This window comes from Enhydra lutris, unplaced genomic scaffold (genome assembly GCF_002288905.1).
Source record: "Enhydra lutris kenyoni isolate GAN:26980312 unplaced genomic scaffold, ASM228890v2 scaffoldscaffold73, whole genome shotgun sequence".
Classification (NCBI taxonomy): Eukaryota; Metazoa; Chordata; class Mammalia; order Carnivora; family Mustelidae; genus Enhydra; species Enhydra lutris.
In genome coordinates this window covers 4,272,668-4,298,428 of record NW_019154157.1, presented here as the reverse complement: position 1 = coordinate 4,298,428, position 25,761 = coordinate 4,272,668, and the positions used below count along the sequence as shown (strand labels likewise).

General features: G+C 39.9%; 1 protein-coding gene across 1 annotated transcript in view; it reads right to left on the bottom strand.

Moving 5' to 3' along the window:
• The window catches only part of LOC111160024 (tetratricopeptide repeat domain 28), a 596,564-nt gene extending 577,981 nt beyond the window's left edge, over positions 1-18,583 (bottom strand). The window contains 2 exon segments of the mRNA XM_022522789.1: positions 4,638-4,916; positions 18,551-18,583. Coding sequence (XP_022378497.1) covers positions 4,638-4,916; positions 18,551-18,583 — 312 coding nt within the window.
• Positions 18,584-25,761: the final 7,178 nt, after the last annotated feature.

Genomic DNA, 25,761 nt, shown 5'->3' with positions numbered 1-25,761 from the left:
CCCAGGACCCTGAGAACATGACCTGAGCCAAAGGCAAAGGCTTTCACCCACTGAGCCACCCAGGCGCCCCTAAACACTATTTTTTTAAAGACTTTATTTATTTATTTGAGAGAGAAAGAGAGAATGAATGAGAAAGAGAGAGCACAAGCAAGAGGGGCAGGGCAGAGGGAGAAGGAGAAACAGACCCCTCTGCTGAGCAGGGAGCCCAATGCCAGGAATCCCAGGACTGTGGGATCATGACCTGAGCAGAAGGCATACACTTAAGCAACTGAGCCACCCAAGTGCCCCCATCAACATAAACTCTCCCAGAAAATAAAAGAAGAGAGAAGACTTCACAACTCATTGTATATGGCCAGTATCACTCTGATACTAAAACCAGACAAAGTCATCACCAAAAATGAAAACACAGATCAATGTACTTCATAAAGATAGATGCAAAAACTTAACAATAGGGCACCTCAGTGGCTATAGACTAGCGATAAGAAAATAGAAAATAAAAAGTTTTAGATCAATTTATAATAGCATCAGAAAGCAAAATACTTATGGGGCACCTGGGTGACTCAGTAGTTTAATCATCTAACTCTTGGTTTTGGCTCAGGTCATGAACTTGTGTCATGAGATGGAGCCCTGCGTCAGTCCACTTATCCCTCTCCCTCCTTCTCTGTCCCTTCCCTTGTACCCTTCCACCACTGCAGGCACATATGTGCACAAGCACGTACTCTCTAAAATAAGTAAATAAAATCTTTTTTTTTTAAAGCAAAATACTTAGGAATAAATTGTTTTAATTGTACAAGAAGTAAATGCTGAAAACTATAAAAATTTGCAAAGGAAAATGAAAAAGGACTAAGTAATTAGAGAGATATACCATGTTCATAGACTGAGCAATGTTACAATGGCAATTCTCAAAAAAAATTTTTTTTAATTTTAAAAATTAAAAAAATTAAAAATAAAAACAAAAAAATGGCAATCCTCTCGAAATTGTTCTAAAAGTTCAATGTAATCACATTAATTTCCCAGTAGGCTTTTTGAAGAAATTGATAAGCTGATTGCATAACTTATATTAAAATACAGACAGAATAACAAAAACAACCTAGAAAAACAAAGATGGAAGACTCATAACACATGATGTAAAGACATACAATAGCTACAGTAATCAAGGCTATGGTTAGGCCATAGGACAGATAGATAAATAGGTCAATGGAACAAAATAGAGCCCAATAATACCCCCACACTTTTATGATCAAATGGTTTGTGGCAAAGGTACCAAAGATAATTCAATGGGGAAAGGACAGTCTTTTCAACAAATGTTGCTGGAACATGGTTATCTATACTGAAAAAAAAATAATAATAATAATAAGTCTTCACCTCTATCTCATACCATACCCTGAATGAATCATAGACCTAAGGACAAAAAAACTAAAAATTCTAGAAGAAAACCTAAGAAAAACTTTATAACCCTGAGTAAGATAAATATTTCTTAAACAGGACACAAAAAGAATGAAAATAAACAGACAACAGTCAAGAGACAGGGTTAAGTATCATAATTTAGTAGCAAGACTGGGCTTATTCTTTTTGGGAGGCTGTCATAGTGCTTTGTTCATACTTCTTTTGCAGCCCATATCAAACCAAAATCATTTTTCATTCAGCCAAAGTAGACATAAATAAAAGACTCTCTACCATCTCTGGAGTCCTTGCATATTTACATTAAAAAACTGGAACTTATGTTTTCCCTCACCAAACTAGGTAATACATTTCAGAGAAACACTTCAGGAAGGCAAAAGGATTATACTGAAAAAGTTAAAAAGTCAAAAGAAAAAGAAAAATGAAACGATAAAATCTCAAGACATATCTTTAGGACAAAAGAGTACAAGTGAACCTTCTTTTACACAGTGAATATATTCCTAGAAAAATAAGTATAAAATCAAGATTTTTTTTTTTAAGATTTTTTTTTTTAATTTAACAGACAGAGATCACAAGTAAGCAGAGAGGCAGGCAGAGAGAGAGGAGGAAACAGGCTCCCTGCTGAGCAGAGAGCCCAATTCGGGGCTCAATCCCAGGACCCTGAGATCATGACCTGAACCGAAGGCAGAGGCTTTAACCCACTGAGCCACCCAGGCGCCCCTAAAATCAAGACTTTTTGAAATGAAAAAAAATTTATGTAGCAATGGAAATTTCTTTATAAATTGATTTTATTACGAATCACATTGTTATGAAAGCCTGTTCATAATCTCAATAATAAAAACTAATTTATATTTTATATAATTCTAGATATCCCAAAGTTAAGTTTGCTTGAAGTCAAATATGGAGCTAAAATATTAATGCAACTGTAAATATACAACAACTTCACTTATCATAAAAGAAAAAAAATCAGAGACTAAAACTTGATAGAAGTTACCTTAAAAGGCTGATTTTTCATCTATAATCATAAAAGTGCACCTTTTAAAGCCATTTTTTTGTGTGTTAAGTCACAAGAGGTTGACAAAAGAAAGTGGAATGACACAGAAAAAGGAAAAAGATAAAAGTCCAAAAGTGTTCACAAATAGGGAGTGCCTGGGTGGCAATTGGTTAAGTGTCAAACTCTTGGTTTCAGCTCAGGTTGTGACCTCAGAGTCATGGGATCAAGCCCCCCCAACGTCAGGAGTCTGCTTAAATTCTATTCCTTGGGGCACCTGGGTGGCTTAGTCATTAGGCATCTAATCATCATTAGGCTCAGGTCATGATCCCAGAGTCCTGGGCTCAAGTCCCACATCAAGCCCCATATGGAGCTCCCTGATCAGTGGGGAGCCTGCTTCTCCCTCTCCCACTCCCTCTGCTTTGTTCCTTCTCTTGCTGCCTGTCAAATAAATAAATAAAATCTTTAAAAAAAAAAAAAAAAAAAAAAAAGGTGGGCACCTGGGTGGCTCAGTGGGTTAAGCCTCTGCCTTCGGCTCATGTCATGATCTAGGGTCCTGCAATCAAGCCCCGCATCAGGCTCTCTGCTCGGCGGAGAGCCTGCTTCCCCCTCTCTCTCCACCTGCCTCTCTGCCTACTTGTGATTTCTCTCTCTGTCAAATAAATAAATAAAATCTTTAAAAAAAAATTTTTTTCTATTCCTCTGCCTCTCCCCACTGTTCTCACTCATTCTATCTGAAATAAATATTTTTTATTAAGTGTTCACAAATATAAGAAGAACATAAAATAAGTAGATCCAGAAAAGGAAGGAATGGAGATACTTAATTTGAAAATTAAGCTATTTATCAGGCTCATTGCATCAACAAAGGCTTTATTTTATTTTATTTTTTTAGAGAGAGAGAGAGGGTGAGAGAGAACATGAGAGGGGAGAAGGTCAGAGGGAGAAGCAGACTACTCGCGGAACCGGAAGCCTGATGTGGGACTTGATCCCCGGACTCCAGGATCATGACCTGAGCTGAAGACAGTTGCTCAACCAACTGAACCACCTAGGCACCCTCAACACAGGCTTTAAAAGAAAAAGGAAGAGAAAGAGAAGAAACAAGCCAAGCCTTGCTAGAATAATTTACTAATCTATACCCTTAATAAAAATGTCACAATCATAGCTATTATCCACCAAACATCTATTATGAACAAGTAACAAAATATCTCTGACTCTTAAGTAGCCTTACAAGTAAAGTATTATTAGTCTATTTATTGTAACCCTAGAGAGGTTAAGAAATTTACCAAAAGCCATACTGTCATTAACAAAAGAGAAGGAATTCGAACCTGGATCTGTCCTTTGGTAACGGCATTCTAATTTCCAAATTATGTCATGTAACAATTTTTTAAAACAGATTTTGTTTAATCTACAATAATTATAGAACTTCTTTAGGGAATTACAAAATACTAAACAATTCATGAGGCAGCAGCAACACTGGAAATTCCTCTGAATGAAGCCAAAAGTACCCACCAGAGTTAAAGTATAAGTTAATATAACTATGACATTAATAAGAGAGTAAGGATATTTTTTAAATCTCTAGCAAATATCCATTAACTTTTGTTAACATAACAGAAAGCCAAGAATGGGATCAAATGCTTTTATGATTCAATAAAAAAAAAATCTCAAACATTTTAGTACATCTTAAGAAATCTAAAATAGACTGGGGGTTAGACGGTGAATAGGCACACTGAAAACAAAGCATGTACAAAACAAAGATAATTCAAACCTTAAACTGTTCAAGGAAACATAGATAATTAAAATGATATATTAGAAAAAACAAGTTTCTCTGATTAAATACCATCTGTCAGTTGGTAATGCCACAAAATACCAGCAGTCATTGACAGGGAATAATAAAATTAATTATTTTAAGTTGAAAGAAACAAACCATCCCCATCTGAAACATCTGTGCAAAAAGAAGATGTCAAAACCTATACAAATGACTTAAATGTATCCTATCAAGGAGCTAAGTGAAAAAGATTTTAAATTTCAAACATAAAGTTAAAGAATTAAACTTGAACATGGACAGCACAGTTTCCAAGCATTAAAAAGGGAAGCCATTCACTAGTGTACAGCTCAATGAGGCCATTCTATAATTTGCAGATATACAGACTATTAAAAGATTAATAACTGCAAATTCAATAAAATGTTACATTAAAATAAGAAATCAGCACAAAAAAGATTCTGCAAAAGTAAATGAAATTTCTACCTTTGGCCATTTGGGATTGAGAAGTCGAGCTTTGATTGCATCATCCAGTGCCTGGTCATACTGCTGGATTTTCATATAGGCTGCAGATCTATTGCTGTATAAGATGCAGTTCTGAGGGTCAACAGCCAAGGCTTCATTGTATAGAACAATAGCTGTGTGAAAATCTCCGTCATGACAGGCCTGGTTACTCTGACGAACCTTCTCAACAAATTCAGCTTTGCTCAACACTGGTCCATCAGGACTTCTCCGACCAATAGTCTTAGCACCAAAGAGAGGAATCTATGAACAAAGAAACTTTGTCAGATAATCCAGAGAGTATCCTTCTCTGAACTTCAAGAGAACAGGGACATTCTTCACTGTCTGCTTTACGTGGAAAACTTTTGTATCCTGAAAGACAATAAACTTTCCAAGAAGCAGCCAACATAGTACCTTGGATATATACGTACCTATATGCGTATGTTTTTATATATACATATGGTTATAAACATATATATTTACATTTTTTTGATTGAGTGAATGAATGCAAAAGAAAACTCTGGCTTTCCCTTGGCAATTTACAGTTAATACTAAGGGAGGACAACTGACTAGCTCAGTCAGTAGAGCATGAGACTCTTGATCTCAGTGTCCTGAGTTTGAGCCCCATGTTGGGTGATTACATACATATGATTACATACATACATATGAAAAGTTTTATTAAGGAAAAGAATATAAATATTAAGGAAAAGAATATAAATATAAGTCAAATAGAAAATATGATCTCAACCATATTAAGAGGGCTGCACTTAAAAAATGAAAGAAACAAGATCAAAATATTAACTATGCTAAGTTATCTCTGAATATAAAACTGTGGGTTATTTTTATTTTCTTAAAATTTTCTTGTATCCAAATGTTATGCAATGAGCCTAAGTTTTAAATTTTTTGTATCAAAGATTTTATTTATTTGGGAGAGAGAGAGCACTCATGAGAGCTAGAGAGAGAGAGAGCACAAGGAGGGGGAGGGATAGAGAGAGAGGGAGAAGCAGACACCCTGCTGTGCAGGAAGCTGATATAGGATTCGATCCCAGCACCCAGGGATCATGACCTGAGCTGAAGGCACACGCTTAACTGAGCCACCCAGGCGCCCTAGTTTTATTTATTAATTAATTTATTTATTTATTTATTTAAGATTTTATTTATTTATTTGCCAGAGAGAGAGAGAGAGAGTGAACACAGGCAGGCCGAGTGGCAGCAGAGGCAGAGGGAGAAGCAGGTTCCCTGCCAAGCAAGGAGCCCGATGTGGGACTTGATCCCAGGACTCTGGGATCATGACCTGAGCCGAAGGCAGCTGCTTAACCAACTGAGCCACCCAGGAGTCCCAAGGCGCCCTAGTTTTAAATTGAAAAAAACAAAAACAACAACAAAAAAACTTTTAAAACATCAATTTCAGGAGCACCTGTGTAGTTCAGTTAGTTAAGCATTTGACTCTTGATCTCAGCTCAGGTCTTGATCTCAGGGTGATAAATTCAAACCCTGCATTGGGTTCTGCGCTGGGCGCCGAGCCTACTTTAAAAAAAACAAAAAACAAAAAACAAAAAAAAAAAAAAAACATAAACTGTAATGTTTCAAAGAATCTTTTCAGACTGGCAGATTTGGCAATTTGGCTGTTACCATGGAATTTCAAAGACAAATGCCAGTTTTTGGAAATCAAGAAGAAAAAAAAACCTGCTGTAAACTGTATCTTGGCAATTTAAGACCTGTTTTTTATGTTGAATTTTTCCAAATCATTAAGTCACTTTCTATGACTTAGTAACAGTGACCTTAAAACCAAAGGGAGTGAATGAGTCAAATGTTACTCATTTTTAAAACAGTAAAATCATGAAATGCATCAGGGTCCCAAGAAAAGAAACTTTAGATAGCAGTATCCAGACAGATTCTAATTCTAATGAGGCTTGTCCTGAATAAAATCAAAACAAAAAGTGTGAAAACATAATTTGCCTCCCCATGTCTTTCTTTAAGACTAAATCCAGCTCCTCCATTCAAAAGAGAAGAGATCTCATAATGTAATACACCAATACTTAGAAAAATAATGGACTCCCATAGAGATAAATGTTTTAAAAAGGACAAATTCCACAGAAAGGAGGGAAGAAAGGCAGAGCTGATCTCCTACATAAGCCACCATTATTTTTCCTGTTTACAGGGATATCACATCCTAGAATCCCAGGATAGTTTGAAACATTAAAATATCCTAGAAATTTCAATTATCAGTGTCCAGTTCTTTTTATTATTATTATTCATTTTTAAGAGAGAGAGCACCAGCAGGGGGGCAGCAGGCAGAGGGAGAAGGAGAAGTAGACAGGAGTCCAACACGAGGCTGGATCCCAGGACCCGATCCCAGGACTCAGAGAACATGACCTGAGCTGAAGGCAGACACCCAACCATCTGAGTCACCGAGATGCCCCTCGATGTCCTTATGTTCCTCAACTTCCTGATACTCAAAGTGGTTAACTAAAAATGTATTGTGATTAGTTTGTTGTTGTTTTGAACTATGATCTTAAAACATACTGCCTGAAAATGAATGAACTAATGTAACATTTAGCAAGTAATAAGGATTTTCCTAAAGAATCTTGATTTTTAATTATTTTACCTACATCATTAAACCAAAGTACGAGATACTATGTACAAAACTGATTCCATTTTGAAAAATACACTCATCATGACTCCAAATATAGGCAGTACTGCCAAAAGTTATGGAAACCAATCTTGTATTTGAAAACTCAAGGGTATGACATAAAAATACAAATAACAGCCTTAAAAAGTAAAATGATTAGATTCAAATGTAGCCTAAAAGTGAAAAAAACATGCTCCTACTATTACAGCATTTCCTGCTTGCCAGAGTAATAAATTTTGGTTCAGTGCCAATATAGATAAGAATCAAATTAAGAAAAGAAGGGTTCTGGGGTGCCTGGGTGACTCAGCCAGTTAGGCATTTGACTTCAGCTCAGTTCATGATCTCAGGGTCCTGGAACAGAGCTCCAGTTCAGCCTCCACGCTCAGCAGGGAGTCTGCTTCTCCCTCTCCCTCTGCCCTTCCCCTATCCGCCCCCCACTCATGCTCTCAATAGATAGATAGATAGATAGATAGATAGATAGATAGATAGATGGTCCTGCATTCTATTATCTCCATATACAGTAACACTTCCCAAAATATGTTCCTCCAATATCTCTTAGGGCCTCAGAATACTTGGATAAAAAAAGTTAAATGAGTTTCTGCTTTAGTGGAAGAGCTCTCAGAGCTTTTATTTTGTACACTGTGAATCTAAGAGGGGAGAAATCATACATACAAGATCAGAGGGTCTTTTTGGTAGAGTATCTTGACAGACAAGAAACTGCCTAAAACTCTGATATGAACTGGGGCACCTAGCTGCTCAGTCAGCAGAGCATGCAAAACTCTTGATCTCAGGGTCATGAGTTCAAGCCCCATGTTGGGCATAGAGCTTACTTTAAAAGGGGGGAGGGGTGGCCTGGGTGACTCAGTAGAGGAAGCATCTGACGTCAACTGGGGTCATAATCCCAGGGTCCTGGGATCAAGTCCCATGTCAGGCTCCCTGCTCAAGCGGGAGTCTGCTTCTCCCTCTTCCCTATTTATTCTCTTTCTCTCTCAAATAAATAAATAATAAAATCTTAAAAAAAAAAAAAAAACCTCTCTGATGTAAACTATTAAAGTCTCTAAGAGCTAAATAAAACACCACGGAAAAGTCCTAGTACAGAAAGATTATAAATACTAGAGAATTCTAACATCATCATCACCACCAAGTGCCCATAAATTTAAAAGAAAAAGGCACTCCAGTAAGTGTTCAGAAGCTTCTAATTTGTCAAAATATGCCCGTTCCTACTAAGCTAGGTACAATGTGGTCCTTAGGAGGCTAATAAATAGCATTTTGTGTAGTTAAAAAAAGGAATATAATTTACCTAGTCCCTGTTTATCTTCTCAGCTACTGATAAAACTTGGCATAACAGAGAAAACAAAAGAATCTTGTGTGTATTTTTTTGTTTATATATATATATATATATATATATATATATATATATATATAGTACTTGGAATAACTGGACATATTAAATTCAGGAATTATTGGAATGAATAGTTCTACTTACAGAGATTTTTTAAAATACAATGAAATTTGGAATCACTACTTAATTAGATAAACTGCCTATGATATTCTTTCTTTCCTCATATATTTCACATATTTGCAGTTTATGGATGTCAATATATATTAACATCGTTGATATTTTTCTCTGACCTCTGACAAACTCATCTTGAAATGGTAGTGGCAATAATATAAAGATTAAATAGGATCAAAATATTCAGTCATATACAATTACCAAACCATAATTTTTCCAGACCAGTTATAAATTTTGATTATTCAAATGATAGAGAAATACTTATTATCCTTTATATTAAAAAACTGTATGTGAATCAAAGAATCAAATGTTTATTAAATAATGAAATTACTAAAATGAAACACAGAAGAATTTTTCATCATATAAACTGAGGAAGTCCTTTCTAAGTACAACACAAAACCTAAAGACATAAAGATAAATTTGACAACATAAAAATTTTAAATATCCACACAGAAAAAATAGATTTTAAAAAAGGGTAAAGATGAATGACAAATCAATTTTAAAAACTCTTTGCAACACATAATAAAAGGCTAATTTTCTTACTATATAAAAATCTACAAATAAATTTTTTTAAAAAATCCAATAGACATAGAACAGTGCACAAGAGATATGCACAGACAGATCATAAGAAAGGAAATCCAGGGGCGCCTGGGTGGCTCAGTCATTGGGCATCTACCTTTGGCTCAGGTCATGATCCCAGAGTCCTAGGATCGAGCCCCACATCGGGCTCCCTGCTTCTCCCTCTTCCACTCCCCCTGCTTATATTCCCTCTCTCACAGTCTCTCTCTCTCTCTCTGTCAAATAAATAAATAAAATCTTTAAATTAAAAAAAAAAAAGAAAGGAAATCCATATGGCTTTTAAGCATATTTTTTTAAAGATTTTATTTATTTATTTGACAGACAGATCACAAGTAGGCGGAGAGGCAGGCAGAGAGAGAGGAAGGGAAGCAGGCTCCCTGCTGAGCAGAAAGCCCGATGCAGGGCTGGATCCCAGGACCCTGGGATCATGACCTGAGCCAAAGGCAGAGGCTTTAACCCACTGAGCCAGCCAGGCGCCCCTTAAGCATATTTTTTCATGTGTGACTTCAGTTTTGTTTTTTTTTAAAGTAAGCTCTATGCCCAACATGGGGCTTGAACTCACAAGCCTGAGAGCAAGAGCTGCAGCTCTACACATTGAGCCAGTCAGGTGCCCTATAACTCTAGTTATTTTGAAAGAAAATTAAACCACAAAATATTACTTTTCTTCTCTCATACTAATGCAAAAAATTATCATAGTAAGATAAATGTAATTTCATAATAAGGGGATAAGGAAAAAGTTACATTCATACATTTTTGATGGAACTAGAAAATGATATTTCTATATAGAGCAACTAAGGAATAGCTACAAAAATGTAAAAGGTACATATCCTTTGAATTCTAGAAATTTTCCCACTTCAGGTAAATTATCCTTCAGATACATTTACCTATGTAAACAAAGTCTCATATACAAGAATATTCATAACATCATCATTTGTATTAACATGAGGTTAGAAATAATTAAATGTCAGACAACAGGAAAACAGATAAATGAATTTTCATAGACCAATATAACCGATACTACAAATCCAGCCAAAAGAATGAGGCAGATTTTATATACTGATATGGAAAGATAGAAAAAATCAAGTTGTAGAAGAGATATAGAGTATGTTATCTTCCATTGAAACAGGGGAAATGAAATAACGCACACATGTACACAAACTTACATGCTTAAATGTACTTACATGGATTAATTATGCCAGAAACAATACATAAACCAGTAGAATAACTGCCTCAAAAGAGAGTTGTTTGAAGACTGGAAGGTAAGAGTAGGAAAGTAACCAACATTTCCATTTTGTACTGTCTGATATTTTACTATATGCATATATTCCCTATTTTTTCAAAATATGAAAAAAAATTATGAAAACAGAGCATAGCTTACTTTTATGTATCAGGGCACACATACACAGTTGTAGAATCTGTTCACTTTTTTTTTTTTAAGATTTTATTTAGGGACGCTGGGGTGGCTCAGTTCGTTTAGCGGCTGCCTTAGTCTCAGGTCGTGATCCCAGGATCCTGGGATCTAGTCCCACCTCCGGCTCCTGGCTCAGCAGAGAGCTTGCTTCTCCCTCCCAGTCTGCCTGCTGCTCTCCCTGCTTGTACTCTCCCTCTCTGTTAAATGAATAAATAAAACCTTTAAAAAATTCTAAAAAAAAAAAAAAAAAAGGTATTTATTTGTCAGAGAGAGAGAGAGACAGAGAGCACAAGCAGGGGGAGTGGCAGGCAAAGGGAGAAGCAAACTCCCCACTGAGCAAGGAGCCCGATGGGGACTCAATTCCAGGACCCTGGGATCCATGACCTGAGCTGAAGGCGTTCACTTAATGGACTAAGCCACCTCGGGGTCCCAAATCTCTTCACTTTCTAAGTGTGTCTGGCTGAGAAGACAAAAGGGAGATAACAAGCCAACCTTTGTACCCTGGCCCAGAGCTACATAGCCTAGAGGAAGGGGACTACCACTTTCTAAACCTTTTTTTTTTTTTTTTAATTTATTTGAGAGAGAGCAAGAGAACACCTGCAGGGTGCAAGGCAGAGGAAGAAGCAGACTCTCTGCTGAGCAGCGAGCCTAAGGTGGATCTCCACCCCAGGACTCCTGGACTCCAGGATCACCACCTGAGCCCACAGCAGACCTAACTACCGAGTCACCCAGACGCCCCGGGGCTACCACTTCCTAAATCTTACAAAGTCGCTCTCCATTCACCAAGTTATTCTTATACCTAGAGAGTAGGACCATTTTTTAATTTACACCAACGTCCCATATGCCTAAGCAGAGGGTACACATAAGTTGTGTATTTTTTTTTTAAGATTTTATTTATTTATTTGACAGACAGAGATCACAAGTAGGCAGAGAGGCAGGCAGAGAGAGAGAGGAGGAAGCAGGCTCCATGCCAAGCAGAGAGCCCAATGCGGGACTCCATCCCAGGACCCTGAGATCATGACCTGAGCCGAAGGCAGAGGCTTAACCCACTGAGCCACCCAGGTGCCCCTAAGTTGTGTATTTTAAAAACAAAATAGATAATGGGGTGCCTGGGTGGCTCAGTCAGTTGAACATCTCACTCTTGATTTCGGCTCAGGTTGTGAACTCTGGGACAGGAGATCAAGCCCTACAGTGGGCTCTGTGCTCCACTAAGAGTCTGAGGTTCTCTCCCTCTGCCCCTTCCCCTGCTCAGGTTCTCTCTCTCTCTCTCTCTCAAATAACTAAGTAAAATCTTAATAAAAATTTTTAAAAAGGAAAAAATTTCACTGGAAAATTGGCCATATAATAAAGAATTCAATGTACATTCCAAAACTAAACTATATATCACCTCAAATTAACAACTTTGTAGATGGGTTTATGAAATGTGACATAACAAATGGCAGGTTTAATAAACTGGAGGAGGGATGCCTGGGTGGCTCAGTTGGTTGGACGACTGCTTTCGGCTCAGGTCATGATCCCGGAGTCCCGGGATCGAGTCCCGCATCGGGCTCCCAGCTCCACGGGGAGTCTGCTTCTCCCTCTGACCTTCTCCTCACTCATGCTCTCTCTCACTGCCTCTCTCTCAAATAAATAAATAAAATATATATTAAAAAAAAAAATAGGGGCGCCTGGGTGGCTCAGTGGGTTAAGGCCTCCGCCTTCGGCTCGGGTCATGATCCCAGGGTCCTGGGATCGAGCCCCGCATCAGGCTCTCTGCTCAGCAGGAAGCCTGCTTCCTCCTCTCTCTGACTGCCTCTCTGCCTACTTGTAATCTCTGTCAAATAAATAAATAAAATCTTTAAAAAAAAAAAAACTGGAGGAAAAGTCCATAGAAATTACCAAAAATAAAATATACTAGGGGGCGCCTGGGTGGTTCAGTGGGTTAAGCCTCTGCCTTTGGCTCAGGTCATGATCTCGGGGTCCTGGGATAGAGCCCCGCATCAGGCTCTCTGCTTAGCAGGGAGCCTGCTTCCCTCCCCCCACCCACCGCCTGCCTCTCTGCCTACTTGAGATCTCTGTCTGTCAAATAAATAAATAAAATCTTAAAAAAAAAAAGAAATATACCCAAAAAGAAAGGGTCGAGGGGAGAAAGTAGGTATATAAGAGACACAATAAGAAACATGCCCAAGAAGTCTAACACACATATAATTGAAATCCCAGAAAAAAGAGAAGAAAGTAAAAGCAGTATTTGAATACCCCGTGACTAAGAATTTTCTAAAACTGATATCAACCAACTGCTTTAAAACTTCACCAAAAAAAAAAAAAGAACTTCATCCAACCCCACAATATCACAAAGAAAACTAGACCTACACCCATCAGAAACTCCTAACAACCAAAAACAAAGAGAAAATGTTAAAAAAGTGGAGTGGGGAAAGACATATTATCTTCAAAGCTTTAAGCTTAACACAAATGATAAAAGATGAAATAGCAGCTAACCAAAATTCTATACCCAGAGAAAATATTATTCAAAAATGAACTCGAAACAGGAACCAGCATACATTGCTGGTAGAATTTTAAAGGGTAAAGTTGTTGTGGCAAACAGGTTTGGCACATCCTCAAAAGTTAAACACAGAGTTACCACATGACCCAGTACTTCCACTCCTAAGCATCTACCCAAATGAAGTGAAAATGTGTGTCCACACAACAACTTGTACACAAATGTTTATAGCAGCATTATTTATAAAAGCCATAAAGTGGAAACATCCCAAATGTCTATCAACTGATGAATGAATACATAAAATGTGGCATAGCCAAAAATGGAACAAGAAAAAGGAATAATATATTGATATACATAAGAACATGGATGAATCTTTAAAACACTATGTTAAGGGAAAGAAGCCAGACACAAAAGGCCACATCTTGTAGGATTTCATTTATGTTAAATATCCATAAAAGTCACACCCATTGTGGGAGCCTGGGTGGCTCAGTGGGTTAAGCCGCTGCCTTCGGCTCAGGTCATGATCTCAGGGTCCTGGGATCGAGTCCCGCATCAGGCTCTCTGCTCAGCAGGGAGCCTGCTTCTCTCTCTCTCTCTCTCTCTCTCTCTCTCTGCCTGCCTCTCTGTCTACTTGTGATCTCTCTCTGTCAAATAAGTAAATAAATAAATAAAATCTTTAAAAAAAAAAAAAAAAGTCACACCCATTGAGATAGAAAGCAAATAATGGTTGCTACAGTGTTGGATGTAGGGAAAAATGGGTGACCCAATGAATATGGGGCTTTTTTTGAAGGTGACAGAAATGTTCTGAAATTAGTGCTGATGGTTGTGAATTTATTAAAAAAAAAAAAAAAAACTGAATTATACACTTTTGTTTTTTTAAGATTTTATTTATTTATTTGACAGAGAGACAGAGAGCACAAGTAGGCAGAACGGCAGGCAGAGGAAGAGAGAGAAGCAGGCTCTCTGCCGAACAGGGAGCCTGATGTGGGACTCGATCCCAGGATCTGGGGTCATGACCTGAGCTGAAGGCAGCCGCTTAACCGACTAAGCCACCCAGGTGCCCTGAATTATACACTTTTAAATGGTGAATTTTATGATATGTAAATTATATCTCAATTTTTAAAAGGGTATGTTAAATACTTGTACAAACAAACCAAAACAGAGAATTCATCAACAACAGGCCTACACAAAAAGAAAGACTAAAAGAAATATTGAAGGAAAATGATCTTAGATAGAAACATGGAAATGTAGTGAGAAAGGAATAATAATTACTATTATAACTACAATGACTTGTGAAGTTTAAGATATGTGTATATAAAACACAAAATACAGGAGATAATAAATGAAGGTCTATTAATAAACATGTTTTATGTCATATTGAAAATGTCAGCATGAGAAAACATGCATTTCTAGAAATTATAAAAAGTATTTATAAGTTTGCCAATCCACAGAATGTTAATATAAGAGACAGTTAATAAGTGTTTACTTCTCTATTTTCATTAAAAATTCAGGGATTTTTTTTGGAAAAAAGGAATCTTTTTTTTTCTTTAAGATTTTATTTATTTATTTCAGAGAGAAGGTAAGGGAGCAAAAGTAGGAGGGAGGGGGAAGCAGACTCCCCGCTGAGCAGGGAGCCCAACAAAGGGCTCAATCCCAGGACCCCAAGATCATGACCTGAGCCAAACATAGACACTTAACCAAATGAGTCACCCAGGCACCCCAAAAGGAATCTTTAGGAAAGAATTCCATGCATGGTCATGACTGGCTAAGATTAGAATAAATTTCATTAAGCAAATGAGCTTCAATATCAAAAGTAAGTAGCTGCAGGGGCATCTGGGTGGTTCAGTGGGTTAAGGCCTCTGCCTTTGGCTCAGGTCATGGTCTCAGGGTCCTGGGATAGAGCCCCGCATCGGGCTCTCTGCTCAGTGGGGAGCCTGCTTCCCCCTCTCTCTCTGCCTGCCTCTCTTCCTACTTATGATCTCTGTCTGTCAAATAAATAAATAAAATCTTAAAAAAAAAAAAAGTAAGTAGCTGCAAAATTAGAATTTGGTTTTCTCTCTGTTAAAAGGACAAAGTTTCTTGGACTACTGGTCTGCTTTTGATAAGAGAGTATGAAAGGTTTTTCTTTAACATAATCTTCCTAGAAAACAAAGATTCTGTGTTTTGGCAAAATAATTTTCTCTGTTGACTTTATCAGGTACCTGATTACTTAAGAAAGCTGAATCTTCTCTATTAAAAGAGCTAAGGTTTTCATTTTGGTTAGTTAGTTTTCTTTTTGCAATGACTTAACTTTCTATATTTGTCCACAAAATCTTTTTTTTTCTTTTTTTTTTTTTTTGCATACAAAATCTTTTATTGTCACTATGGTTAAATGGAAAACTGGGTGTTGTTTCATAATGACCTATTTCACCAAGTATTTTAGGACCTTTGATATTTTTGACAAACTTCTCCAAATCAAATCCTAAATGAAGTCATTTTAAGTTTGGGATTTTTCAGAGGGTCTCTGGAACATCTAAAAATATTTATTCTCTCTCTTTCTAAAAAAAAGGAATGTTAGGTGCTCCTGGGTGATTCAGTCGGTTAAGTGTCAGATCCTTGATTTCAGCTTAAGTCAGGATTTCAGGGTGGTGAGATGAGGCCCCCACATGGAGCTCTACACTGAGGGCAGAGTCTGCCTGTCCCTTTCCCTCTAGCCTTCTTCACTCTCTCTTTCAAATAAATCAATTAAATCTTTAAAAAGGGAAACATTAAAATAATTAGGGCTATTTGATATTACATGAGAAGCATTATCAAATAAGAAGTAATCCTAAGCCTTCTTTATGTTGTATTTGCATACAAAGACCTTATAAGTATGCTAGAAATCATATGAAACTTTTAGAAATCTGATATATAATGTTATCAGCCATAATCCCAGTTATTTTTAAATGTTGTGTGTCACTGAAATAACCAACTTTCCTTGTCGAATCCCTTATGAACTCTCATCTGGTCTTTAACAATGGGCATTTTAAATCTTTATCATTTACAGAGTAATTGTTTTACTCAGATGTTTTTGTAAGAGAGTTTCTGCAAAAGTGTTTCATCTTCAAGAAGATTCATGGAAAGGACTTTCACAAGTACAGGTTTCTGACAGTTTTAAGATCACAAAACTGAACTGGATTCAAGCAAAACAAGTATTAACTACTTGGGACTGAATTAACTAAGGAGGAATATTATGATTTTTTTGACTTTTTGCCTGAAACATTGCTGTTTTGGGGTTTTCCCCCCATATTTAAATTAACCTTTTCTCTTAAGCTACCTATGACACACAATTTGGTAAAGTAGACCTTTGTAAACAAAGATAAAAAATTTACTTTTTGTCCCTATCTGATCCCTCTAGAATTCAGAAACTCTTGAGTATTTTCATAGCAATATAGTTCTTTAGATAGGTTCAATAAAAGTCTGTTATCCATATAACGGGACAAAAATGAAACTACAGCCAAGGCTTTACCTGGAATGGCACTGCAGATAAAATCTGATGGTGAGTCCTTGGCTTGGCTTCCCGGCCTCAGAAGCTTTTAAAAGTCCAACCTGAGATTAAAAGTTTCAGCAGAACAGCCTTAAAAAGAGCTTATATGGTCCATTACTATTCTTGCTCCACTTAAGTAAGTAATCAGGTCATATGTGATGCAAACAAATTAATTTTACCATGACTATCTTCTATAAAAAGTGGGGGTAATTGTAGAGGGAAAAATTATGTTTGTGTACCTTTGTCTATATTAGCCTCAAATCCTGTCAACTGCCTTCGAGGTTTCATTATATACCTGTAACTGAACTAGATCCTGAATTCTAGTTTCCTCAAATATCTGGCTACAGTTCTCCAAACAAACACTTCCAATTTCTTCCACCCTTCTAATTTAGACTCCCCAAGAACAAAGACTCCCCATGAATATTCTTGGAAGGGTCTATAACCAGGTCTTCCTCACTACCCAGCTGGCAGCCAATCTTCAGAAACTTGAATCTTGGCTATATATTTCACAGCTGAATAAGACTCCACCTGACTTCTATCTTGTCCTATATACCAGCTGCAGTCCTCAAAATCAAACTAATGAAAGAGTAGAAGCTGACATCAAGGTAAACTGCTCCCAAAATGACATATCAAAACCTCATACTTTAAACATGAACCCCTCTCTTCTCTCTTGCCTTCACTCTAGCATTGGCTTGGAAAGATAACGCCACCATTTATGTCTCCCAGACCATTACTAATGGATTTTAAATGCTGGATTTTTCATCAAAAACTCTGATCTGCGGGTACCTAGGTAGTTCAGTCAATTAAGCACCAGCCTTCGGCTCAGGTCATGGTTCCACGGTCCTGGAATCGAGCCCCGGGTCAGGGTCCCTGTTCAGCGGAGAGAATGCTTCTCCCTCTTCCTAAACTGCTCCCCCTGCTTGTGCTCTCTCTCTGTCAGATAGATGAATAAATTTTTTTAAAAAGCAAAAACAAAAAACTCCGATCTATCCATGATGCTAGAGAATCCCTGGTCTGATTCCCTGTCTCTGGTTAACAACCCCAAACTTGGGTTGCCTCAGTTGAGCATCTGATTCTTGATCTCAGCTCAGGTCATGATTTCATCAGTCATGAGATCCAGCCCCAAGTCAGCTCTGCCCTGGGCAGGGGGGCAGAGAGGGGGGCGGGGCTGCCCGGGATACTTTCTCTCCCTCTCCAAAACAAAACACAACAACAAAAACCCAAACTTGGGAAACTCTGTGTCCATATTCTACACAAAGAAAGAGACATAGGCAAGGATAACCAGAAATAACACCTGTGTGGTCCACAGACCCTTAAAATTTTACTGGCCTCCATGGCTGTCACCTTTGCAGTACTGAGCCACAGTTTCAAATGGGAATTACCAGGAGGCAGTCATGATTCAAGATTTGCTTCCTTTGGCAGGGCCTTACTTCCTTAGCCAACACCACCTGCTGCACCTGGATTAACACCCATGGGGAGGTTGAAATTCAGTTACATAGGACCACTGAGCAAGCCACGTGGCTTAAAAAGGTGACTCCTTCCACAGTGCCTGGGTGGCTCAGTGAGTTAAAGCCTCTGCCTTCAGCTCAGATCATGATCCCAGGGTCCTGGGATTGAGCCCCGAGTCAGACTCTCCCCTCAGCAGGGAGCCTGCTTCCCCTCCTCTCTCTCTGCCTGCCTCTCTGCCTACTTGTGATCTCTGTCTGTCAAATAAGTAAATAAAATTTAGAAGAAAGGAAAAAAAAAAAGTGACTCCTTCCATGAGGTCTTCCTTTGACTTACCTGATTTTGATTGGTTTGGGTCTCAGGGACCATGGCTTGAAATAAACTCCAGACATTGGGAATTATCCTGTTTATCATAGTCATCATAGTCTCCCTAGCATACTATATTCTCTCAGAGGCTTTAAATTAAATGCACGTTTGCTGACACCACTGTAAGGGCCTGGTTGGCCAGAGGGAGCCATTTTGTTGCGGTGAACTTGTATTGACCCTGCCCCTCCCAGAGGAATTTGCTTGCAAAGCCTAGATACAAGGGCCGGGCAGGCCGGATAAAGACATCCAATCAGTGGGGCGCGCATATATCCACTAGGGTGAATTGAAATTCAATTGGCCTCCTGTTTGTGGGCGGGGCAGGCCGGATAAAGACATCCAATCAGTGGGGCATGCGTATATCCACTAGGGTGAATTGAAATTCAATTGGCCACCTGTGTATAGCCCTGCTAAACTACCTCTATAAAAGTTAGTCTGTGAGGCTGGGAGGGGTCGCCTCTTTGAAGAGACGGCCCTGACCGGTCAGTTTAATTCTCGATGCTTGGCTCGAAATAAAGCTTTGCTTGACCTTCGCTTTGTATCAGTCTCGCTCCTTTGATTACGGACCCTAACATTGAAGGGGGCACCCAGATTCAAACGACGAGAACTGAGCCAGCATCGGAATTTTTGGGAAAATCCTCCGGAGGTATGATCACGGGAACCTATCTGTCTGATTGGAGCTCCAGGGTATGGCCCACCAAGGAGAAGCTGGACACAGCCATGCTCCCCAGGGCTGGAGTGGGTGCGGGGATGCCCCATCCCTCTGCTGGTAGATCAACGGGGGTGTTCGAGTCCCCCTGGGCCGTCGGGGGGTTCGAGTCCCCCTAGATGGTCGGGGGAGTTCAAGTCCCCCTAGGTGGTCGGGGGATAAAGAAAGCCCCCACCAGTGGTAGGTTCTGGATAAGAATTTTTGGGCCTGCGGTTGTCTTTGCCTGGTCCTTTTGTTGTTTGTTGTGTTGTTATTATTGAAGGAATGGAGCAAGCAGAGAGTAAGGGGACTCTGACTTTCAGCTCTCCGTTCTTCACAATAGACGTGAGGCTTCTTGCTCACTCATTTCATGTGTTAAGGGCTATGACTGGAGCCAACTGGGGTTAATCTAATGCCGGGTTAAGGTGCCCAATGCTGATGCTCATTGGAGATGGGCGTGGAATATGAGTGCCTAGTGGGCCACTTTTAGTAAGCAGAACTGGCACTGCAGGATGAACCGACCTCGAGACAGAGACTTTAAGGAAAATTCCTAAGCAGCTGCCAAAACTCCCTTTGTTTAGGGGAATTCCTTGCCTTCTCTGGCCCGACGTGGACTGCCTAGCCCCTCCCCCTTACTGGCGGGAGAGCATGGCATCTGAAGTGGAGATGGTTATTTGTCTGTCTCAAGGTTTTAATGGGTAATTGTTAAAGTGGCTTCCGAAGTCTTTGGTAACCTGAAACTGTGAAGGGTTGCTTGAATGACAAATGGAATTAAATTTTTTTTTAAAGATTTTATTTATTTATTTGTCAGAGAGAGAGAGAAAGAGGGAGAGAGAGCAAGCACACGCAGACAGAACGGCAGGCAGAGGCAGAGGGAGAAGCAGGCTCCCCGATGAGCAAGGAGCCCGATGCGGGACTCGATCCCAGGACACTGGGATCATGACCTGAGCCGAAGGCAGCTGCTTAACCAACTGAGCCACCCAGGCATCCCTGGAATTAAATTTGTTGGACATGTAGGTCTTAACCAAATGGGATAAAATGCTAGAGCGTTGGCTGCTGGAATTGGTTTGTGCTTTTGAAATCTGCTGGTGAACACGTTTTGTGCTTAACTGATTGATAAATTTGCCATCTAAAGAATTCTGTTGTAACAATCACAATTGGTTTATATTTAGTCTTCAGTAGAGGTTAAGGTATTTCTAAGAGTACAAAATTCTGTTAAGTGTAATTAAGACTGATGGAAATGAGAAAAGCAACTCTGTATGTAAAAAGTAGGAGATATGTAAAAAGAAAAACAGCCCCGAGGCCACTGTCGGAGCTAAATCCATTCGTAAAAGAATGGAAGGGGAGACTGATCACCTCCCATTAGCCAGGGATACCCAAAGGGGAGGATGTCCAACCTATTTGAATCTGAAGAGTGCCTGACTGTGTGAATGTGTCTGTATGGCTCCACTGCTTCCGATACGGAGTCTGAGTGGGCTGCACCCTGAGTCTCGCGGGGCGTCATATGGCATAACGGTCATACTCCACGGAGTAGCCTGGTCCGGGGTTTATACGGACAGACCTTAGCTAAGACACTCCTAAGTTCCTGCGAGGGACGCGAGCAGGACAGCATCTGAAAGATCCCCCTCCCTTTGTCTGCGACATCATTCACGATGGGAGGGAAACCTAGTAAACTCATTATCTGCATACTTTAAAAAAAAAAAAAAAACACTGGTTATAGAAAAGCTGGTTTTCTCTCTGTGTAAAAAGACAAAGTTTTCTTAAGTTAATTGATCTGTTATGGTTTTCTCTTTGCCTGCCCAGAAAATTCAGTTTCTATGTTTTGTTTTATCAGGTGTTTAACATCCCTAATTATATTTAGGCATGTGTTTTAAAACTTTCTAAGGTTTTAGCAATTGTTGACAAGATTTAAACCAATGATAAACCCTGGGTTACATTTGGGAAAATGCTATGCATTTCCTAAAGTTTTAATATGTTGATAGATCATCACTTGATATTGTGATTATGGAAATGTTATGGGTCACAGAATAACCTGATTTTCTTGCCAGTTACATTGTAAATTCTCCTCTCACCAGCTTTTTACCATATCTATTCTGAGTTTTTGTCATTTGTAATTGTTTTAATTTTCTTGTAAGATAAATTCCATCTTAAAGAAAATTCATATGGGAGACTTTCAGGATGAATACAGGTCTTTGATATGTTAAAATCCTGGAATTGAGATGGGTAAGAATTTACAGAAGTAAAAGCTGCATTCGGACTAAACCAGAATTATTAACAGGGACTAGGTGAACTGAAAAATTGTAATGTAGTATCTCTTGATGTTTTGTCTTATTTTAAACATTAATGGTTCTTTAATGTTTGCTCTTCCAGACTAGGGAAACTTTTTCTTAAGTTATCTGTAACTTACAGAGATAAAAATGTAGTCATTTGTAAACAAATCAAGGTATTCAACTCTTTCTCTCTATCTGAACCCTCTGAAACCAAAAGGTCTCAGCAAGCATTCTTTCTTCCATGGCAATCAGTCATTTGCATAAGTTCAACAAGAATCTGTTCTCGTAACAGGACACCATTGGAAACACTGGTTATTTTACCATGGCTTTGACTAGAATGTCATATTTGAAAAGACTCAGATATGACTAGACAGCTTAAAGGAACTAAGGTTGACTTTATAAAACCTGGAACCATAAAGCCCTTTGGAACTGTTGGCCTGATACCTTGCTTACAGAGTTCCCAGCAGCCTACCCAGGTGAGTAAAGGATGTTACTTCCTGGCAGGTGCAGGAACTTCCGGATTCTTTGGGGGCCTCAGGAAGAGGAATTCGCCCAAATCGACAGGTATTGCAGGCATGTCTGATGGCAAGTATGTAGCTTGGCTTCTGGAGTGGAGAGGCTATCATAAGTTCAACCTAGAGATTCCTTGCGAGAAGTTCCAGCAGAGCAGATTCTAAAAGATTTATATGATCCCTCATTGTTCTTGCTGAGCTTATGTAAATAATTGGGCCAAGCTTGTTAAAACTGCACTTGTTTTTCAAATAAATTAGTCCTGATTTGGCTATCTCTGAAAACGAGGGTTATTTTAGAGAGAAAAATTATGTTTTAATAACACACCTTTATGGATGTTAAATTCTAGATTTGATTGTCTTTTTTTTTTTTAAGATTTTATTTATTTATTTGACAGACAGAGATCACAAGTAGGCAGAGAGGCAGGCAGAGAGAGAGGAAGGGAAGCAGGCTCCCTGCTGAGCAGAGAGCCTGATGTGGGGCTCGATCCCAGGACCCTGCGATCATGACCTGAGCCGAAGGCAGCGGCTTTAACCCACTGAGCCACCCAGGCGCCCCTAGATTTGATTGTCTTTAAATGTTTGTTTACTTAAGCTAGACAACTTGAGGTAAACTTCAAGGAAGTTGCACGATAGCTCATTTAGACAATCTTGCTTTGCCAGTCAGCCCCAGATATAGGAAACTTCAGAAAATTGAAGGATTTGAAGGGAAGAATCTGACTGAGTTAGTGGGAATAGCAGAAAAAGTGTTTTAACAACAGGGATGCACAAGAGGATGAAAAACAGACCAAAAAAACTGGTTAAGGGTTTGGCATTACATGAGGCGGGGAGGAGACGGGTAGGGGATAGTAAATGGAAGGAAAAGCCTAAGCACAGAGAAGGCAGGCGGGAAGACTTAGATTCAGATCAGTGCACTTACTTTAAGGATAAAAGGACATTGGGCCAGGGAGTGCCCCAAAAAGAAGACGGCAATGCTGGCCACCGGAATAAAATTAAAGTTGAGGGGAAATCAGTTGATTTTTTTTTTTTTTTTTTTTTTTTTTTTTTTTGATGGACACAGGAGCCCAATTTTCATCATTACTTAAACCTATGGGAAAACTACTTGGAGAGGAAGTCTGGGTACAAGGAGCAAATGGCACAGAGAGACATAAATGGGCAACAGAAAGACTTTAAATTTGGCCTCGGGAATAGTTAAACATCAATTTTTGGTCCTCCCTAATGCCCCATATAACTTGATGGGAAGAGATCTCCTCCACAAGTTAAGAGCTGGCATTCAGTTCTCGGAAGGAGGCATGACTGTAACCTTGAGACAACCCCCTGTACAAGTGCTTATGGCAGCAGTAGATGAATACCTCCTTTATGAGCCAATCTCAAAACCAGAGGAGACAAACGGGGGGAGCCTTCTCCAAATCCTACAGGACGAGTTTCCCCAGGTCTGGGCAGAAGGGAAGCCCCCTGGCTTGGCCAAGGAACAACCTCCAGTGGTGGTACAATTAAAGGCGACAGCTACGGCTGTTTGCATTCGGCAGTACCCTCCTTCCCCGGAAAGCAAAGGAGGGGATCAGAAAACACATTAACTGCCTCCAAGGAGATGGGATCCTAGTTCCTTGCAAATCTCCATGGAACACACCTTTGCTGCCCATCAAAAAGGCAGAGACTGGGGAGTACCAACCCGTCCAGGACCTGCGGGAAGTTAATAAACGGGTTGAAGATATCCACCCGACGGTGCCTAACCCCTATACCCTACTCTCCCTCCTGGGCCCCAGAAGAACTGTGTATACCATCTTAGATCTCAAGGATACATTTTTCTGTATATCTTTAGCAAGGGAATCTCAGCCCCTTTTTGCTTTTGAGTGGTCTGACCCACAGGAAGGATTCCAAGGCCAGCTCACCCATACAAGACTTCCCCAAGGCTTCAAGAATTCGCCGACTATCTTCGACGAGGCCCTACATGAGGATTTGCGTGAGTACAGAACCTCCAACCCAGGAGTCACTCTGTTACAGTACGCTGATGGCTTGCTAGTAGCCACTGAGGACTATGAGTCATGTTTGCGGGGGACGAGAGCTCTCTTACAGACTCTGCAGGAAAAAGGGTATCGGGTGTCAGCGAAGAAAGCACAGCTCTGTCAGAACCATGCCACTTATCTAGGCTTTGGTCTCCACGAGGGAGTGCGTTCACTGTCTGAGTCCAGGAAACAGGTGATCACCCAATACCCCCGCCCTACCACGTCCCGACAAGTGAGGGAGTATCTTGGGACAGTGGGCTACTGTAGGCTGTGGATACCGCAATTTGCAGAGATTGCCCGACCTCTCTACGAACTGGCAAAAGGAGGGCTCACTATGGTAGAGTGGACAGCTGAGGCAGAAGGAGCATTTTGGGAATTACAAACAGCCTTACTGAGTGCCCCAGCATTGGCCATCCCAGATGTTACCAAGCCCTTCCACTTGTATGTGGATGAAAAAGCAGGGGTGGCCAAAGGAGTTTTGACTCAAACTCTGGGGCCTTGGCAGAGGCCAGTAGCCTATCTTAGCAAGAAACTAGATCCAGTTGCGGCTGGGTTCCCCTCTTGCCTCCACATAATTGCTGCCACGGCCCTCCTGGTCAAGGATGCAAGTAAATTGACTTTGGGTCAAAATCTCATCTTGACCACCACCCACGCTATCAAGGGCCTTCTCCGGACTCCACCAGATTGATGGATGACGAACACCTGAGTGACAGGGTATCAGGCCCTCCTCCTCAACGAACCAAGAGTGACCTTCCAGGCCCCAGTGGTGCTAAATGCAGCCACACTGCTGCCAGAGGAGCTGGCTGACCATCCACACGACTGTGGGGAGGTCCTAACCCAAGTCACAGGAATAAGGCCGGATCTCAGAGACATTCCCCTTCCGGATGCTGAGATGACTCTGTTCACAGATGGGAGTAGCCACATGGTCGATGGAAAGAGGAATGTGGGGGCTGAGGTGGTTTCCCCTGAGCAGGAACTCTGGACAGCAGCCCTGCCACATGGAACTTCCGCACAAAAAGCGGAACTGATTGCACTCACTAAGGCACTGCAGATGGCCAAACGTAAAACCGCCAACATCTATACGGACAGCAGGTATGCCTTTGCTACTCTCCATATACATGGGGCTAGTTATAAAGAAAGGGGCCTATAAGAGCAGAAGGAAAAAGAATTAAAAACAGAGGAGAAATATTGGCTCTCCTCCAGGCTATCTGGGACCCAAAAGAGGTGGCTGTTATGCATTGCCCGGGACACCAAAAGGGGACTGATCTGATTTCAAAAGGAAACCACTTAGCAGATCAAGTCGCAAAGCAAGCAGCTCGAGAAACAGTGCAAGAACTGGTTACACTCCCGGCTCCAGCCCTACCAGAAAAACCAAACTATTCAGAAGAAGATTTAAAGTATTTACAGAAATGGGCTAAATTAGACTACGGGCGACTGGGCTAAGACTAAAAGAGGGAAGTTAATTCTTCCTCGAAGACTAGGTAAGAAGTTAGTAGACCAGATACATCAGGGTACTTATCTGGGGATATGCAAACTCAAGGACCTTATAAGCAAGCAATTCCAGGTTTCCAAATTACGGCATATGGTTCAGGATATAGTTGATAGATGTGCTCAATGCCAGGCAGTTAATGTGGGAGGGACTAGAATGGGAAGAGGGAAAAGAGAAAGAGGTAAGGAACCAGGAATTTATTGGGAAATAGATTTTACAGAA